Source organism: Bombyx mori, chromosome 24 (assembly GCF_030269925.1).
Source record: "Bombyx mori chromosome 24, ASM3026992v2".
Classification (NCBI taxonomy): domain Eukaryota; kingdom Metazoa; phylum Arthropoda; class Insecta; order Lepidoptera; family Bombycidae; genus Bombyx; species Bombyx mori.
The window spans coordinates 4,748,418-4,768,722 of NC_085130.1; the positions used below are offsets into that span (position 1 = coordinate 4,748,418).

At 41.7% G+C, this 20,305-nt stretch overlaps 1 protein-coding gene across 1 annotated transcript in view; it reads left to right on the top strand.

The window, feature by feature from the left end:
• Positions 1–20,305, top strand: part of LOC101739776 (irregular chiasm C-roughest protein) — a 109,489-nt gene that overhangs the window by 57,122 nt on the left and 32,062 nt on the right. Inside the window, exons 5-6 of the mRNA XM_004924864.5 lie at positions 11,547–11,698; positions 17,665–17,756. Of these exons, the coding sequence (XP_004924921.1) occupies positions 11,547–11,698; positions 17,665–17,756 (244 nt within the window). The remainder of the gene's footprint in view (positions 1–11,546; positions 11,699–17,664; positions 17,757–20,305) is intronic.

The window sequence follows — 20,305 nt, forward strand, 5'->3', positions numbered from 1 at the left end:
TCTAAGCAGCGGTCCGTTTCGAAATCTTCATTAGGAATATGAGTTTAAATAGAGTTGCGGTATTTATAATAGTTAAGAGATTTGAAAGCCACTATCCCAATTATCTCAACCGCTGTATTCATGAAGATGAAAGGTACTAAAAAATTGTAATACATAGATTAGATGACTATTAATGTTATCCGTTAGCATACAAAGATATTGTTTTCGTTACAACGATAGGAGACGGAGTTAAAATAACAAAACTGGATTTATCAAGATGAATAAAAGCACTTAGTATGTATCTGAGACAAGTATGATTTCACTCTAGGATCTCAAGCGTTATTTTAATATTAACAGCCCCCTTTTAAATCAAAACAATATTGAAAGGCTACAAAGTCAATCCAAAGCAACACAGCCCGATATTAATGTCTCCAAAACAAATAGGCTTACAGACGAAATTAACAAACAAAGTAACTTTGGATCCGCGGTTGCACTAACCACTTTACGATACTCCGAGATCACAATTTAATACAAGACGAGAAAAGACAATGAGTTTCCCGTCTTTGCGAACTTCAGCCGGGTTTCAAAGTTAAATAGTGCAAAGTTTTGCCCCGAGTCAGATGTCCGTTGTGTTGGCTGATAGAAAAGTTGACTTCATTATTTTTGTTATAACATTTTTTTCAAACCCTCTTTTGTGTAACCAGTTTCGCTAATTAGTTTGGCTTGGGAAGTTTATCTTGTACGTAAATTGTTTTATTTCCAATACTTTCTTGTTACATTTTACCTCGCTAATTGGGATCGGCACAGTAATACACAATATCCTTGTTGCAATTTAATTTGGCTTACATTTTATGACTGACCTCCCTGACGAGAATTGCGCTCTAGGGTTGGCAAATAAGCATGGGAATTATTGGTTTAGGTTGTTGTTTCAAAATATTGTATGTCCACCTGATGTTGGAAGCTTACTAGAACCCTTTCCTTCAGATTTGAGCTCGAAGTCTCAACTGTGTTGTATAATAACTGTTACATTTTCATACTGGAATACTTTATTACAATACGCCCTACTGCTAGTAAATGCACATTGGCAATCATAGTACGCCAGCATCACAGTAAGATCGCTCATTCCGATAGAGGCACCCGTCACGCGCGGACGTGCTCATCGACCACTCGATCGCCCGGCCTTTGTTCGCCCGGCTTTTGTTAGCCCGGCCATTGTTCGCGCGGCCTGTGTTCGTGGTACATCTGCCGACTAAGTGCTCTTCCTGGAAGTTTTTATTTGTTTTGTTTCCTTTTGTTATTTCTGTGTTCGTGGTACATCTGCCGACAAACTGTCTTCCTGGAAGTGTTTAATTGTTTTGTTTCTTTTTGTTATTTCCATTTTGTTGTGATTTTTCTTTGTCCTGCAGTAATCGTGCCGCATCGCCACCTGTGTTCAATAGAACCGCTCAGGTCCGAGAAGTTGGGGCCTCGCCGCAAGGCGAGTGTTTTCTAAGACCCAGGGTAGCCCCACCTGGGCACGTAGACATCATGGACGCTGTATTTGCGGAATTTCTCCGGCTTCGCTACCCAAAGCTCACTTCCGAGTTTCAGGCCTTCAAGGCCGATCACACTGCGAGCCCTCTCGTGGACTCCACCGAGCTCGCTGCTCCTGCGTCGCCTGTACCTGCGTGCAAAGCTTCTGCATCGAGCACCGCAGCCTCCGTCGTGCCTGCCGTTCCCGCGTCGCCTATACTGGCGAGTAAAACTGCTGCGTCGTCCGCCGTGGTCACCGTTCCAGCAGCGCGATCATCCGCGGCCTCCGTCGCGCCGTCCAAAACACCTACTCGTAGGTCACCTGCGCCCGCCTCCTCGTCCTCCGACTCTGACTCGGAGATGGAGGTCGACCTCGCTCCCGCCTCATCGACGGATGGATTCACCCTGGTGCAAAAGGGTAAGAAGCGTGCCGCGGAGTCTCGAGCTCCCGCGGCCGCTAAAATTAGCAAAGCCGCGAACGCGTCGCGCCCCCGCCCTCAGACTCCCGTTGCGCCTCCAGCCCGTGCCACTCCGTCGCCGCGTCCGGTGGCACAAAATAAAGCCCAGACCCCTCCCCCGGTAATCCTTCAAGAGAAGGCAGCTTGGGAACGAGTTTCCCTGGCCCTTAAGGCCAAAAATATCAATTTTACGAATGCCCGTAATCTCGCGAACGGCATTCAAATTAAGGTTCGAACATCCGACGACCATAGGGCCCTCTCTTCTTACCTCCGTAAGGAGCGTATAAGTTTCCACACATATACGCTCCAGGAGGAGCGCGAACTCCGTGCCGTTATACGTGGCATCCCTAAAGAGTTAGATGTAGAGCTCGTCAAGGCCGACCTTCTCGAACAAGGCCTACCGGTTAACTCCGTACACCGCATGCACACAGGCCGCGGAAGGGAGCCATATAATATGGTTCTCGTCGCCCTCCAGCCTACCCCCGAGGGTAAGCAAATATTCAACATCCGAACGGTCTGTAGCCTTTCCGGAATCGCAGTCGAAACCCCACACAAGAAAGGCACACCTAGCCAGTGCCATAACTGCCAATTATACGGGCATTCTTCCCGTAACTGTCACGCGCGCCCCCGATGCGTCAAGTGCTTAGGCGATCACGCCACGGCCCTATGCACTCGCGATCAAAAAACCGCGACAGAACCGCCTAGCTGCGTCCTGTGTCGAACACAGGGTCACCCCGCAAATTACCGCGGATGCCCCCGAGCCCCGAAAATAAATCGCCGCGTCGCCCGCCAAAACCGCCTCCGAGCTTCCGGCCCAGACATCAAAGCCTCGGCACCCTCTGTGTCGCAGGCTAAGCCAGCGTTCGTTCCGGCGCCGGTGCCCAGTGTCTCGGCCTGGGCGAAACCGCTGCCGTACATGAACACGGCTACAACTCCCTCCTCCGCGATTCGTCCCGCCCCCGCGACTCGTCCCTCTCCCGCGACTTGCCCTCCAACCGCGTCCGACAATCTCGCTTTAGCGATCGACTTCTTTCAGTCGATCAACTTTGATCGCGTTAATGCTTTGGGCGACGCCATCCGCGCCGCCTCCACTGCACAACACTTTATCGCCGTTGTGCAAGAATACGCCGACGTATACGCGTCATTAAATACGTACGTCCTCCCCTCACTCCGCCGGTAATCAATGGCGTATATAAGTAGAATAAAGCCCCTATCCGTAACGATAGGATTTTTTAACGCTTACGGTCTCGCAAATCAGCGTGATCAGGTTTCTGACTTTTTGCGTGACCATCAAATTGATATCTTTTTAGTGCAGGAGACCCTACTTAAGCCCGCGCGCCGTGACCCTAAAATCGCGAACTATAACATGGTCAGGAACGACAGGCTCTCTGCTCGTGGTGGTGGTACCGTCATTTACTATAGAAGAGCCCTGCATTGCGTCCCACTCGATCCTCCCGCGCTCGCTAATATCGAAGCATCAGTGTGCCGAATCTCACTGACGGGACACGCGCCGATCGTTATCGCGTCCGTTTATCTTCCACCGGATAAGATCGTTCTAAGCAGTGATATCGAGGCGCTGCTCGGCATGGGGAGCTCTGTCATTCTGGCGGGCGACCTAAATTGTAAACACATTAGGTGGAACTCACACACCACAACCCCGAATGGCAGGCGGCTTGACGCGTTAGTCGATAATCTCGCCTTCGATATCGTCGCTCCGCTAATCCCGACTCACTACCCGCTAAATATCGCGCATCGCCCGGATATACTCGACATAGCGTTATTAAAAAACGTAACTCTGCGCTTACACTCGATCGAAGTAGTTTCAGAGTTAGATTCAGACCACCGTCCCGTGGTTATGAAGCTCGGTCGCGCTCCCGATTCCGTTCCCGTCACGAGGACTGTGGTGGATTGGCACACGCTGGGCATCAGCCTGGCTGAATCTGATCCATCATCGCTACCGTTTAGCCCGGACTCTACCCCGTCTCCTCAGGATACCGCTGAAGCCATAGACATCTTAACGTCACACATCACCTCGACATTAGATAGGTCATCGAAACAAGTTGTAGCGGAGGACTTCCTTCACCGCTTCAAATTGTCCGACGATATTAGGGAACTCCTTAGAGCTAAGAACGCCTCGATACGCGCCTACGACAGGTATCCTACCGCGGAAAATCGTATTCGAATGCGTGCCCTACAACGCGACGTAAAGTCTCGCATCGCCGAAGTCCGAGATGCCAGATGGTCTGATTTCTTAGAAGGACTCGCGCCCTCCCAAAGGTCTTACTACCGCTTAGCTCGTACTCTCAAATCGGATACGGTAGTAACTATGCCCCCCCTCGTAGGCCCCTCAGGCCGACTCACGGCGTTCGATGATGACGAAAAAGCAGAGCTGCTGGCCGATACATTGCAAACCCAGTGCACGCCCAGCACTCAATCCGTGGACCCTGTGCATGTAGAATTAGTAGACAGTGAGGTAGAACGCAGAGCCTCCTTGCCACCCTCTGATGTGTTACCACCCGTCACCCTGATGGAAGTTAAAGACTTGATCAAAGACCTACGTCCTCGCAAGGCTCCCGGTTCCGACGGTATATCCAACCGCGTTATTAAACTTCTACCCGTCCAACTCATCGTGATGTTGGCATCTATTTTCAATGCCGCTATGGCGAACTGTATCTTTCCCGCGGTGTGGAAAGAAGCGGACGTTATCGGCATACATAAACCCGGTAAACCAAAAAATCATCCGACGAGCTACCGCCCGATTAGCCTCCTCATGTCTCTAGGCAAACTGTATGAGCGTCTGCTCTACAAACGCCTCAGAGACTTCGTCTCATCCAAGGGCATTCTCATCGATGAACAATTCGGATTCCGTACAAATCACTCATGCGTTCAACAGGTGCACCGCCTCACGGAGCACATTCTTGTGGGGCTTAATCGACCAAAACCGTTATACACGGGAGCTCTCTTCTTCGACGTCGCAAAAGCGTTCGACAAAGTCTGGCACAACGGTTTGATTTTCAAACTATTCAACATGGGTGTGCCGGATAGTCTCGTGCTCATCATACGGGACTTTTTGTCGAACCGCTCTTTTCGATATCGAGTCGAGGGAACCCGCTCCTCCCCACGACCTCTCACAGCTGGAGTCCCGCAAGGCTCTGTCCTCTCACCCCTCCTATTTAGCTTATTCGTTAACGATATTCCCCGGTCGCCGCCGACCCATTTAGCTTTATTCGCCGACGACACGACTGTTTACTATTCCAGTAGAAACAAGTCCCTAATCGCGAAGAAGCTTCAGAGCGCAGCCCTAGCCCTAGGACAGTGGTTCCGAAAATGGCGCATAGACATCAACCCAGCGAAAAGTACTGCGGTGCTCTTTCAGAGGGGAAGCTCCACACGGATTTCCTCCCGTATTAGGAGGAGGAATCTCACACCCCCGATTACTCTCTTTAGTCAATCCATACCCTGGGCCAGGAAGGTCAAGTACCTGGGCGTTACCCTGGATGCATCGATGACATTCCGCCCGCATATAAAATCAGTCCGTGACCGTGCCGCGTTTATTCTCGGTAGACTCTACCCCATGATTTGTAAGCGGAGTAAAATGTCCCTTCGGAACAAGGTGACACTTTACAAAACTTGCATAAGGCCCGTCATGACTTACGCGAGTGTGGTGTTCGCTCACGCGGCCCGCACGCACATAGACACCCTTCAATCTCTACAATCCCGCTTTTGCAGGTTAGCCGTCGGAGCTCCGTGGTTCGTGAGGAACGTTGACCTACACGACGACCTGGGCCTCGAATCTATACAGAAATACATGAAGTCAGCGTCGGAACGGTATTTCGATAAGGCTATGCGTCATGATAATCGCCTTATCGTAGCCGCCGCTGACTACTCCCCGAATCCTGATCATGCAGGAGCCAGTCACCGTCGACGCCCTAGACACGTCCTTACGGATCCATCAGATCCAATAACCTTCGCACTAGACGCCTTCAGCTCTAGGAGCAGGCTTAGGGACCTCGGTAACCGTACTCGTCGAACTCGACAAAGAGTTCGCCGTGCAACCTAACCCATGAATCAGCTCGCTGAGTTTCTCGCCGGATCTTCTCAGCGGGTCGCGATTCCGATCCGGTAGTAGATTCATTCGCGAAGCAGCTGCTCTTGAGCTGTTAGGTCTCCTTCGGAGGCGCTCGGGTAGCTGTTAGCAAATCCCACCCCTCCTGGCTGAGCCTTTGCTCGCCCACCTGTCCTGGTGAAACTGGAAAGGCCTCCGGGCCACCAGTAATCCTTCAATCATAAAAAAAAAAAAAAAAAAAGTAAGATCGCTGTTGCGCTGTTTTTGAATGCACGGAAATATCAGTCAGTTACAAGCTAACGCCAGTCTTGTAGATCTTCATTACAAATATGAATGAATAGTTACCAGAGATCTCCATAATTTTCCCTTTCACTACAAATAATCAGTTGACAAGTTTGTGTGAAACCCGAATTTGAATAAATTCCTCGGTGCGCCTCTCTCTGTGTGATTTGACCCTGCTCTGTTCAAGTATTCAAACAGCTGCCACTTTTTCGGTCATTCCGTTATGTGGCTAATAATATTGAAAATATTTAAGCAAGTTCCAATAACGTTTAGTTCAAATCAATCTACTTTACTGGCCATTTCACAGTTTTATTGATCGAAAACTTTGTGCCGATCTGCGAATCTTTTAATTTTGTTATGATTGATTTTTTTTGTGTTACTTCAATACTTTTAGTTTTACTAGGTAAACCAATAAAGATTCTTATTATCTTGTATTGTGGTTGTGATATTCGAATTGAACATCTATCTAGATAAATAAAAATTAATGATTTGCTTGTACTATTGTTTTTTTTTGGCGTGATATAGTCTTATAAATAGATGAACACTGACTGCACGCACGAAAAAGTGTCACGTTCCGTCTGAGCCAGAACTTGCAAGCGAGAGCGCGGAAAGAGATAGAAAGAGATCGACCCAAGCGTTGACTTGTGACATTTATGTCTCTTCTCCCAAGACGTCAGAGCTAGCAGTTCGAATAGTGCTGCTACTGACGTTATCACGTAAATCTAGCGTCCGTAAACCGATTTTACAGACAACCAATTATTGTTATTTTGTTTTTTTTTATTGCCCTTGTAGGCATACGAGCATACGGTCCTCCTGATGGTGAGTGGTTACCGTCGCCCATGGACTTAAGCAATACCAGAGGCAGAGCCAAGTCGCTGCCTACCGCTTAATACTCTCCATAAGCCTCGTTTGAAGAAGGACATGTCATAGCGCTCGGGAAACCGTGGAGGGGAGCTCATTTCAAAGCCGGAGGGTACGTGCAAAAAAGACCTCTGGAAACACACTGTCGATGAATGCAGCGGTTCCACATAATATGGATGAACTCTGCTTCGATGGCGGGAGGTGCGATGGTAAAAAGGAGATGAGGGGATCATCTCAAACAATTCCTCAGAGTACTCCCCATGGAACATACGGTACAAAATACAGAGGGAGCCGAAGTCGCTATGGGCCCCTAAATTTTTTACACAGCTCTAATGAAACTTAATAGTCAATGTTTGGCACTCCAAGGAAGGCTTACTCGTATAGTGCAACAGGTGATGCAATTCTAGTTTCAAGAAATTAATAGTTTATAAAATGAATGATAGACAGCTTTCACTAGTCTTACAATTGAATTATAATTCAATACTAGTGGTCCCGCAGTAGTCGAAATTCGACTATAATTAATTGAAATTACTCGTATAAGTTTGAACATTATTATGATTCTATTGTCAAATACTTATTATACTACTATAATCACAGATTTCGCCAAGACTACACTATAGACAAATAATATTAAAGATAAACAATATTAACCTATTCTCAATTTGACCACAGACTTTAAGCAATAACAAAAGTTTGACAATTAACTATGTAGAGTATATACATATTTTATATGTGTGTGTGTGTGTGTCAAATAGATGATAGTGTGTGTAATGTTTTTTTTATTGATTTAATGTATTATGAATGCATAATTTAAAAGAAAAAATAGCATTCTGCACTCCTTCTCTATATTCTATATAAGTGTGGGAAATTTCATATTTCTCCGTCCGCGCAATTTTCGTAAAAAGGGTACAAAGTTTTTGCTTCTCGTATTAATATATAAATAATTTTCAAAAGTGTAGAAAATGTACCAAGAAATTTGTTCCTATTTAAATATTGAGTTGAGCATTAAACAAATAATTTTAAATCAAATAGAACTCGAGTATCTAATTAATCACTTCGCATTAAATTAACATCTACCAGAAAATTATTTTAACTTGAACACAGGAAAGACTGAACAAATTATAATAAGCATATTATAAATAAAGTAAAATACCACTTCCATTTTAAATATAAAATAATTACGATTAATATTGAAATTCACTAAAGTGGATGGAAGTTAAGCACGTGGTTAAAACCATGCGCTTAACTTTAGCGAAAAATTAAAATATTAATGTTTGGGCGATCAAAGCGAAGCTTTTCGTGCAATTAAATTGAAATATTTCTGTGGTACGATATATATCAATACAACTCATTTTCAATTTTATGAAGATTTTTTTATTTATTTTTTTATTGCCCTTGTATGCAGACGTGCATACGGCCCACCTGATGGTGAGTGGTTACCGTCGCCCATGGACTTCAGCAATGCCAGGGGCAGAGCCAAGCCGCTGCCTACCAGAGGGAAGGAATATATTTCAGATGCGAATAAGCGAAATAATGTTTGTAAACTACACAAATAGGGTACACAAAGACATTTTCTAGACTAAGCTACCTTAATTACCTTAATTGCCGGATATTTCGACACTTTTTTTTTATTGCTTAGATGGGTGGACGAGCTCACAGCCCACCCGGTGTTAAGTGGTTACTGGAGCCCATGGACATCTACAACGTAAATGCGCCACCCACCTTGAGATACAAGTTTTAAGATCTCAGTACAGTTACAACGCCCGCCCCACCCCTCAAACCGAAACGCATTACTGCTTCACGGCAGAAATAGGCGGGGCGGTGGTACCTACCCGCGCGGACTCACAAGAGGTCCTACCACCAGTACTACCAGTACTGTTACTATGTATAATTAAGCCTTTTTTTTCATAGCCCTTGTAGGCAGACGAACATACGGCCCAAATGATCTTGAGTGGTTGCCGTCGGTCATAGACGTCAGAAATGTCAGGGGCAGAGCCAAGCCGCTGCCTACCGTAAAAAGCCTGCAGCATGTGGTCGCGTATACCACATCCACCGCTCTAATTTAGCTCACTACAACGCTGCTACGAATACCCTGTGCAAAGTTTTATTTTATTTTATTTATTGCTTAGATGGGTGGACGAGCTCACAGCCCACCTGGTGTAAAGTGGTTACTAGAGCCCATGGACATCTACAACGAAAATGCGCCACCCACCTTGAGATATAAGTTCTAAGATCTCAGTATAGTTACAACGGCTGCCCCACCCTTCAAACCGAAACGCATTACTGCTTTACGGCAGAAATAGGCAGGATGGTGGTACCTACCCGTGCGGACTCACAAGAGGTCCTACCACCAGTGAAAAGTAATTGTCGTTATTTGAAAATACAAGTTGAAAGGAATTCATAAAATGCGCGACATTATTCTTTGTTTTTTTTTTATTGCTTCTATGAGTGGACGAGCTCAAAGGCCACCTGGTTTTACGTGGATGCTGGAGCCCATATCTACAACGTGAATGCGCCGCCCTCCTTGAGATATAAGTTCTAAAGTCTCAGTATAGTTACAACGGCTGCTCCACCCTTCAAACCGAAACGCATTACTGCTTCACGGCAGAAATAGGCAGGGTGGTGGTACCTACCCGTGCGGACTCACAAGAGGTCCTTTGTAATTAAAGGTGCGTTTTATTTGGTATCAGAATCAACAGTTCGATGTTTTTAATTGAACTTCAATTAAGTTTACTCCATTGAAATAGCTGAAGAAGTTTTTTTTTTGTTACGATATTTTTTCCAAAATTTAAATTACTTTAAATGGCTCGTCTGTAAAGTGGCAAAAATGTCGCTTAAAAGAAATATCCTTTCCCCCTCGATATTAATTTTCTGTACAACATTGCTCGCCTCTTCTTCCACAAAAAAATGTTTACGCCAGTAACTTCTAAGGGGGGTATGATAGTATAATAATATATTTAAATAAATATTTACTAACAATCACGCCACATTAACTGGTCCCGTGTTAAGTTCGTAAAGAACTTGTGTTACAGGTACCAGATAACGGAAATAAATGTAACATTTTTATTATACACATACATATATTTAATAGACATCCATAACCCTGGAAAAGACATTTATATTTATCATACAAATATCTTTACTTGGCGGGATTCGAACCCGCGACCCCCTTGTGTAGTGACCATGTCACTTACCACTACACCAGACGGCCGTTTATATTGATAAAGTTTTTTTTTAATAAGCACAACACTATCTCGTTGGTAAACTAATTGATTCGATGTTCGGAACACTGTTGTGATTGCGGATTTCAATCAACCATTCCATTCTGAAGCATAATAAATCAACTCCACTGAAACTGAATGAATACACAAATACCTCGATTACTATTCGAATGATAAACAATTTTACTGGGTACAGGTAACCCGTAACTATAACACGGTAGTTTACAACACGGTTCCACTATAAACGCGAAAAGAAAATTTTCCGCAAAAACTTTTTACAGCGCGATATTTCTACAACACGATAACTAAATTTTTGTTTAAAATTATTTAGAAAATTACATTATGAACTATGAACACACAAAATAATATAACGAGCGAATTTTAACTGCGTATTTTCATGTACTAATGGTACGTGAAAGTGGTGACTAGGAGGTGTATGGAAATGGTAGTGCAAGGTAGAGGGGGAAGAGGTCGACCGAAGAAGACATGGATGGAGTGTGTGAATGACGATATGAGAGAGAGAGGAGTGAGTGTTGAGATGACGGCTGATAGAAGAGAATGGAAGAGAAAAATTTGCTGTGCCGAACCCACCTAGTGGGATAAGGTGGAGAAAAAGAAAAAAGATTTTCATGTACTAGTGGTCTCCCCCTAGTCGAAATTCGACTTTATGTAATTGAAATTATAAGTTTGTAGATTAATATAATTCTATTGTCAAATTCTTTATTCACAGATTTTGCCAAAACTACAGTTTAGGCAAATATTAATAAAGACAAACAATATTTAATTTATTCTCAATTTGATGAATAAGTAGAGAAGCAATAAGAAAAGTTTGACAATAAACAAATAGTATGCATGCGTGTGTGTGTGTGTCAAATACATGGTAGTGTGTGTAATATTTTTTTTTTAATTGATTTATTGACATTGTGTACTCCTGCTCTATATTCTCTTTAAGTGTGGGAAATTTCGTAATCGTGTACACGATGCGATGGTAAAAGGTTCAAACCGTTAACCTGTTTTTAGAAATTCCGTTTGCCATACAAACACTTTATGACTGAAAGCCTTTGTACGGCCTTGTACAGAAACTCCTGAGTAAATTGTCGATTTAAAAAAAAAACTTCACAAAACATCCTCACATAAAATATATATGAATTAAACCCTTTTGTACAGGTGAACCAGCAATTAGGTCACGATACGCCCGTCTCACCGTGCTAGTTCCGCCGGAACCACCGAAAATACTGCAAGGGAATTTCTACTCAACCACCGAAGACAGAAATATCAAATTGGAATGCGTGTCGGTCGGCGGAAAGCCGCCCGCTGAGGTAAGAATTGATTTTTGAATCGTATCTCTCACAGAAATGAGTTGTTGTTCCTCCTATCAATCGTTCCAAGTAACTAATGCTATTATTAACTGATAATTCTATTCTATAATGTTTTTTGAATGTAAATTGTGTTTTGGTGTGCAATAAAGTGTATTCTCTCTCTCTCTCTCTCTAATTCTATTATTATGTTGTTTTTTTTATATCCTGTTAATACTATTGTAAATGGATTTCCAATTTTAATTTAGACAGTCTCTTATTATGTGTTATCTGGTACAGCCAAATAGCAGTTATTTGACAAAAATCCTTGTCTTAAAAACTGTTATTGGAAAATTGTAAATGCAAACTGCGTGATCACACTTGAGTGTAGCAGTAAATTATCTGCATTTATTTACGTATTATTTAGATATACATACGCCCTTTGATCACGTTATTTATTGAGTCATATCATGATGATTTGTAATGGACAATGATTAAGAAAAGTCCGAGAATTGGTTTCCTGACAGTGATAGAAAAACTAAATCTACTTATCAAGAGAGCAAATTCTTATAAATCTTTTATACATCAATGAATCGCCATACAACTGAGCGCATAATACCAAAATTTCAAGTCTCTAGCTCATCGGGAAGCTAGTTCAAAACCCATTACAAAATTTCCACCTTAACATACAAGAGAAATACTCAATAAAAAATTATAAAATACACCCTTACCTTCTTCTGACATACAACGTGTAGGTTGTGAGATATTCCATATGCAAGAGAATATTTCGGAAACAAACATTCAGGTACTTCTAATTTTGCTAAACCAGTACTGGTATATTCTGGATTAAAACAGAGCAATAGAAATGTATCTGTGGTATAAGGTACAAGTATGTACCGATCTATACGAGATTATATATCTAATTTTGGTATAGCTGCATCCAAATGACTGTATTTTTTTTGTTTTGCATCTTGATTTGGGTGATGTCTATGGGCTACAGTAACCTCGTAGCACTATGAGAACCGAAAGCTCGACTGAACGTTTAGAGCAAGAATATTTTCCTCATCGGTATCTTCTAGAACGTTCCTAACAGCTGGAACATTATACCCCTGTCGTCTCTGATATCTAAAGTAACTAACTGCCACAAACTAAAGATAACTATCATCAGCGTCTGGCAATCAGAAAGTGAGAAAATTCAACGTCAATAATTATCATCTAAGAAATTTGAATAGGTTAAAAACATGGCCTACAACATTTTCCTTATTGTCATCCATTTTGAAGGCTGTTATAACGGTAATTAATCAATGTCGCTGCTTTAATAGTATCCAGCGGTGAATGGGGCGTGACCTACAAACGCTTCTATTCAATGTATTTTTTTTTCCACGAATTTTTCCCAAATTCATGTTCTTAATTCCCCACCTTGAAATCTCTTGAAGTTTTAAGGCTGCTTAATGAATGAGAATGACGTGGTTCTTCTTGACTGCTTACAATAAAACGTGCTTCTCAATATTCTATTTTAATCACCGGATATAAAATTCAATTCTGGTCGTATAAACTTAACGACTTAATTCATTCTCATTTCACTTTATAGTTTTATAGACTTCACTTGCTCAATGTTTATATTAAAAAAAAAAAAAAAAAACTTTATACAAAATTCCAAATATAGATTCCTAAATAAGACGAATAGCGCGCAACGTAAAGCAAATAGAAAATCGCTTTTGCTTTTCAATGCGGAGTCAAAAATATAAAATTACAACAATGCTAAGTAAATGTGCATCCATTTTATATAATACTAGCTGGCCCGGCAAACGTTGTTTTGCCATTTAAATTATTTGTACGAAAGATCAACAACCTAGACACCGACTGCAGCGCCATCTGCCGGGCTGATTTGTAAATCTAAACCATTCTCGAATCCACCTGAAGGTACACAGAAAGTTTCATTAATATCGGTCCAGCCGTTTAGGAGGAGTTCAGTGACAAACACACGCACAGAAGAAATATATATATAAAGATTCTAATTGACATTGATGGGTAGACTAGCTCATAACTTACCTATGTCACGTTTAACCATAAATTGTTGGTACAGGTATGCGTTCCGTATTGAAGCGTGAAACCCTTAGGTAAATATATCTTAAAATCCTCCCATCTATCAAGGGGTTGGACGCACTCACGCCCTAACCCTCATGAGTTCCGATGACTACTTAACACTAGACGGACCCTGAACTCGTACAGCAATATGCAATCTTTCTTTCTGGTCGTTCCCTCAATGCTGAGGATCGTGACTGTATGTCAATCTTCTCCACTCGGTCCGGTTCTGCGCCATATGTACCGCTCCCTATATCTGGCCTCCAGTCACCTCCTTGAGTACACCCATCTAGCTGGCGCTCTCCCTCTAGCACGCTTCCCCTCCATTTGTCCGAGAATGATGAGTTTCTGAGACACCAAGTTTCCACCCCGTACAGGAATATAGAGAAGACCAACGTACGAACCAAACGCATCTTAGTTACTCGGCGAATATTACGGTCTTTCTAGATTTTATCGAGGCTAGTCATGGCACTTTTAGCCATCCCGATACGGCGTCCGATTTCTTTCTCGCAGTTACCACTGTTAGAGATCAGCGACCCCAAGTATATAAATTCCTCCACTTTCTCATAATCCTTGAGCGCATTTGATGGACTTAAAACTTGAGCTCTGTCCACCGTCATCACTTTGGTCTTAGAGCGGTTTATGTGCAGGCCAAATTAAAGGCCGCACTCTCTATTTGCTCCAATAACCAATGCAATAACCGAATAAAAATCAAGAGGTAGGATCATACTGATGTTGCGACCACTCTGGTAAACATTTCATTTTCTCTATCTGAAAATTATTTGCTCTGGCGTTGTGGTTCATGGGCAGCATTGGCGAAGTTACCATGCAAAGAGTCATATACTTGCTTAGAAGAGTATAAAAGTCACTAGATTAAAGCAAACATTCTCCATCCCGAACCCCAAATTAGACAACAAACTTGCAAATATAAATTCTCCCTCGCACAATTCAATTAAGTCCTCGTTCACAATATCTTACGTTATCACTGTTTGCATTATAACGCGTTATTACGAAGCGAGTACACAGCCAAAGTGGATTACGAAATCGATACAAAATCCACTTTAATTTGTGTAATAGCTTCATTTCCATTTACATAATTATTCCGTTGTAGTATACGTGGTTCGTCAAATCTAATTAAAATTATTACGTATTAGTACAGCTCACACATCCTTGTCATATTTTCATGTAATTGCGTAGTGATATACATTATTCAGTAGGTTTATTTGTGTCTCAATGACAATAACTAATTAGTGGGTATGTGCGGGAATTTGGATCGTAGGTAATAAATGTATGATTTTTATGGTAATTCTAAATTTAATTGTGTAGTGAGTTATGAATAGTTAATAGAATAGTAAAGCTAAGTATATATACGATTTGAATAATTTTAGAAATTGGTATAGTCTATTAGAAATTAAGGGTTTTGACTTAATCTGTGGCGCAGCACTACTGGGGTTCGATTCCCACGTCAGGCAACCGTTCGTGTGATCAATAACTTTGTTTTCTCTTTATCTTATTATCTATACTAGCGGTCCCACAGTATTCGAAATTCTACTATATCGCATTGAAATAATTAGTTTGAAAATTATTAGGGAGCATTGTCAAAGACTAATATATGCTTCTATAATCACAGATTTCACCAAACTGAACTATAGACCCATAATATTTTAGACAAACAATATTATTCAATTCTCAATTTGACCACAGACTTTAAAAAATAACATTATTTTTACTTTGAACAAAGAGTGTATGTTGACTGACACACTGACTGTTGATGTGTGACACAACAATATATTGTGTTGTGTATTTGACATGGTAATGTGTGTAATGTTTTCTTTATTGATTTAATGTAATTTTTTAGGAATAATTTAAAAAAATATTAACATTCTGCACTCCTTCTCTATATTCTCTGTAAGGTGTGGGGAATTTCATACTCCTCCGTCCGCGCAATTTTCGTAAAAGGGGTACAAAGTTTTTGCTTCACGTATTAATATATAGATATATTATGTTTTTTCTGTAAGGCTGGACCGATTTGGTTAATTTTGATCTCGAATTTTTTGTGGAAGTTCAGAGAAGGTTTAAAAGGTAGATAAATATAAAAATGCTCAGAATTAAATAAAAATAACAATTTTGTTTTTGCCTTTGATGTATCCCCCGTCGGACGAATTCCTTTTATTTGTTTTAAGTTTAGTTTACACAAAAGTTTAGGTCTTTCATTTATCGATTGAGGCACTACGAAGTTTGTCGTTTCAACTAATTAAAAATAAAATGCTTCTTAGTAGCCGTTTCTTAAATACTCGATCTCTTCACGTCTTATTCTTGCCCTTATACTAGTTCTTTTCCCCGTTCAGGCCTGATATACGACCTCTCTGCATTCAGTCTCGTCTCTCACATATCCGTTTTCACACGGTCTATCCAAGTTTTTAGGACGCCTCCTCATCACATTACCGTCTACTTACGGTACTGATCTGCTTATGTGTAAACCAGAAAGAACTGAAGTCGTCGTGGCCTAACGGATAAGACGTTCGGTGCATTTATGTTGAGCGATGCACCGGTATTCGAATCCCGCAGGCGGGTACCAATTTTTCTAATGAAATACGTACTCAGCAAATGTTCACGATTGATTTCCACGGTGAAGGAATAACATCGTGTAATAAAAATGAAACCCGCAAAATAATAATTTGTGTAATTACTGGTGGTAGGACCTCTTGTGAGTCCGCGCGGGTAGGTACCACCCTACCTATTTCTGCCGTGAAGTAGTAATGCGTTTCGGTTTGAAGGGTGAGGCAGCCGTTGTAACTATACTTGAGACCTTAGAACTTATATCTCAAGGTGGGTGGCGCATTTACGTTGTAGATGTCTATGGGCTCCAGTAACCACTTAACACCAGGTGGGCTGTGAGCTCATCCACCCATCTAAGCAATAAAAAAAAAAAAAAAACTGGAATTTGAATAACATTAAACTTGTAAGTTATTCGACAGATGAATTCTATCAAGTAATTTGCTTACGTTGTCCAACATCGCTTTTGGATAAGAAACATGCGCCCAATACACGCAATCAAGAGCCAAATTGAAAGTGATGATGCGACCAAATCGCACGAAGCATAAACTCAGCTTAATATGGCTTAAGAAAATCGAGTGATTCAGTTTGATTAGACGGACATCCTCCTATTTCAAGATTAGCTGTAGTGTTAAAACTCTGTATTCTAATTTGTGTCGTAAATATATTGCGTTACGTTGTTTAATACAATGTGCTGAGCGATGCACCAGTGTTCGAATCCCACAGGCGGGTACCAATTTTTCTAATGAAATACGTACTCAACCAATGCTCACGATTGACTTCCACGGTGAAGGAATAACATCGTGTTATAAAAATCAAACCCGCAAAATTATAATTTGCGTAATTACTGGTGGTAGGACCTCTCGTGAGTCCGCACGGTTAGGTTCCACCACCCTGTCTATTTCTGCCGTAAAGCAGTAATGCGTTTCGGTTTGAGGGGTGGGGCAGCCGTTGTAACTATACTGAGACCTTAGAACTTACATCTCAAGGTGGGTGGCGCATTTACTTTGTAGATGTCTATGGGCTCCAGTAACCACTTAACACCAGGTGGGCTGAGGGCTCGTCCACACATCCAAGCAATAAAAAAAATAATAATAAAAAAAATAACAATAGAATGCACTTGACATCATTACTTAAAAGATACGCTCCAGGACTCTATACTATAGCCTTTTTTTCTTGTTCATGTTGCGGCTCGTCATTGTTTATGTCAGAATACCAAAATCATTCTGTTTTAACTAATCGACAGTTAAGGAACAAACAATTAATTTTAAACAAAGTTTTGAGACATCACAATTAGTCTGTAATTAATTAGTAGCTAACAAATTAATAATTCCAATTTATTTTGTTAGATAACGTGGGTGGATAGCAACGCCGGAGTTTTGACTCAAGGTGTCACTTACACCGTGGAGCCCCTGTCTGACGGACAAAGGTTTACTGCGAGGTAGGTGAATTTTAATCAAACTAATTATTATGATGGATTGTTTAAGATGATATCGTCATCTCATTTTTAAAATCGCATTGTCTCTCAATGGAGCAGAGTTTATCTATATTATCTGGAGTTAATGTTTAGTGACAATGTATATATCGACGCTTGAAAGGCAAACGTGACTAAGCGACGATAACTGCTTTGTACATAAATGATAGCCAATAATCATATTCGATGCGCAAAAAAAATATATTTCTAGGTCTATTAAAACCATTTCAATCCAACAGCTAGATTCGTTAAAATAAAATTTTTTTTTAAGGTATTTCAACTTTAAATTAGTCTACTTTAAAGTTCACGCATTGTCGCTAAGTCACGTTTGTCTTTCAAGCGTCGATATGGATATAGGTAAATAGCTATCTTTTATCCAGTAGCTGGAATGCCTACCACGATATTATCTATTCCCTTGAAAAAAACATGGAAACGAGCACTAGACTTTTACTAGTGGTAGGATGTCTTGAGAGTCCGCAGGGGTAGGTACCATCACCCCGCGTATTTCTGCCGTGAAGGGTGGGACAGCCGTTGTACCGTAAAAGCTGAGACCTTAGAACTCATGTCTCAAGATAAGCGGCGGCATTAACGTTGTTAATGTCTATGGGCTCCGGTGACCACTTAAAACCTGCTGGACTGTGAACTTGTCCACCCATTTAAGCAGTGAAAGCATTAATAAGCTTTGCGGCTTTGATATTCAAAGCTACATCAGCCACAAATACAGATTCTCGACGTGACTCAAAATGTCCATTTCAGACCAATTGACCTGTATGTAATATTAGCTTTATTTGTAGCAAGTTTCGAAGTAAAAAGAAATCGAGTATAAATTCCCTTTCATATTCAACTAGTTCTTGAAGGCTGTTTAAACGCACCTCAACTCTCGTAAAAGATCTCTATCTAGGTAAAAATTTTATTAACAAGCGTAATAAACTTCAGAATTATGTGATTGATGAACACTAAAATCTTGAACCTGTTAAAGTTCTAAATGAAATTACTGGAGAATTAACTTCGTTCAAGATCTCGAAGATGGTGTCTGAAAATTAAAATTCCTTGGAAATTTCTGTAATGATTTTCTTTTTGAATAATAAAAGATATGACTCGCAGTTTTGATAGTGGCTGAAAACGAAAATTCCTTAGAAACTTAGGTAGTGATTTTCTTTTGGAATAATAAAAGTTATGACTTGAAGTTTTGAATCTAGAAAACCTTACACGACTTTGTCTGATTAATTAGAAATCGTTTGCCACCTCTGGGTCTGCGGAGGGACTTCGGTTCCCTCTGTATTTTGTTCCATGGGGAGTGCTCTGAGGAATTGTTCGAGATGATACCATCATCTTGTTTTTAACATCGGACCGCCCGCCTCCGGAGTAGAGTTTATCCATACCACCTGGAGCCACTGGGGTCATCCACAGTGCGTTTCCAGAGGTCTTTTTTGCCACCTACCACCCGGCTTTGGAATGAGCTACCCCACGGTGTTTCCCGAGCGCTATGACATGTCCTTCTTCAAGCGAGGCTTGTGGAGATTATTAAACGGTAGGCAGCGGCTTGGTTTTGCCCCTGGCATTTCTGAAGTCCATGGGCGACGGTAACCACTCACCACCAGGTGGGCCGTGTGCTCGTCTGCCTACAAAGCCAATAAAAAAACCGGGCTATTTAGTTACCATCCACATGTAGTTGTGGTATCCAAATTGACCGTATTTTCTTATTAAATATTCCTTTGATTTGGTTCCCATTGTTCGGCACTATTTGGATACGCTTTGACTTTGTGGTAGCCTAGAATAGCATCACTTCATTTCTACGCGGGTATCGTACAACGCGACTAAGAGATTCACTGCAGAACTGGCAGTGGCGTTATCTGAGTTTTATACTCGGGCACTGAGATTATCTATGGCATGTACGTATGTTATTGTTAGAAGTATTATGTATGTTAACAATAGTTAAGTAAGTAAGTAAGCTGGCATGGGAATTGAGGCTTAGACCTCATGACGTAAAGTGGATGGTGGAATTCAGGTCTTGATGCTTATGTACTCATCAATCCATTTAGTAGGGAATCAATTTGGCAGTAACAGGTATACAATCAAACGTTTGAAGTATCGTGGCCTAAAGGATAAAGTCGTCCAGTGCATTCGTGTTGAGCGATGCACCGGTGGTCGAATCGCAGGCGGGTACCAATTTTTCTAATGAAAAACGTACTTAACAAATTGTTCACGATTGACTTCCACCGTGAAGGAATAACATCGTGTAATAAAAATCAAACCCGCAAAATTATAATTTGCGTAATTACTGATGGTAGGACCTCTTGTGAGTCCGCACGGGTAGGTACCACCGCCCTGCGTATTTCTGCCGTGAAGCAGTAATGTGTTTCGGTTTGAAGGGTGGGGCAGTCGTTGTAACTATACTGAGACCTTAGAACTTATATCTCAAGGCAGGTGGGCGCATTTACGTTGTAGATGTCTATGGGCTCCAGTAACCACTTAGCACCAGGTGAGCTGTGAGCTCGTCCACCCATCAAAGCAAT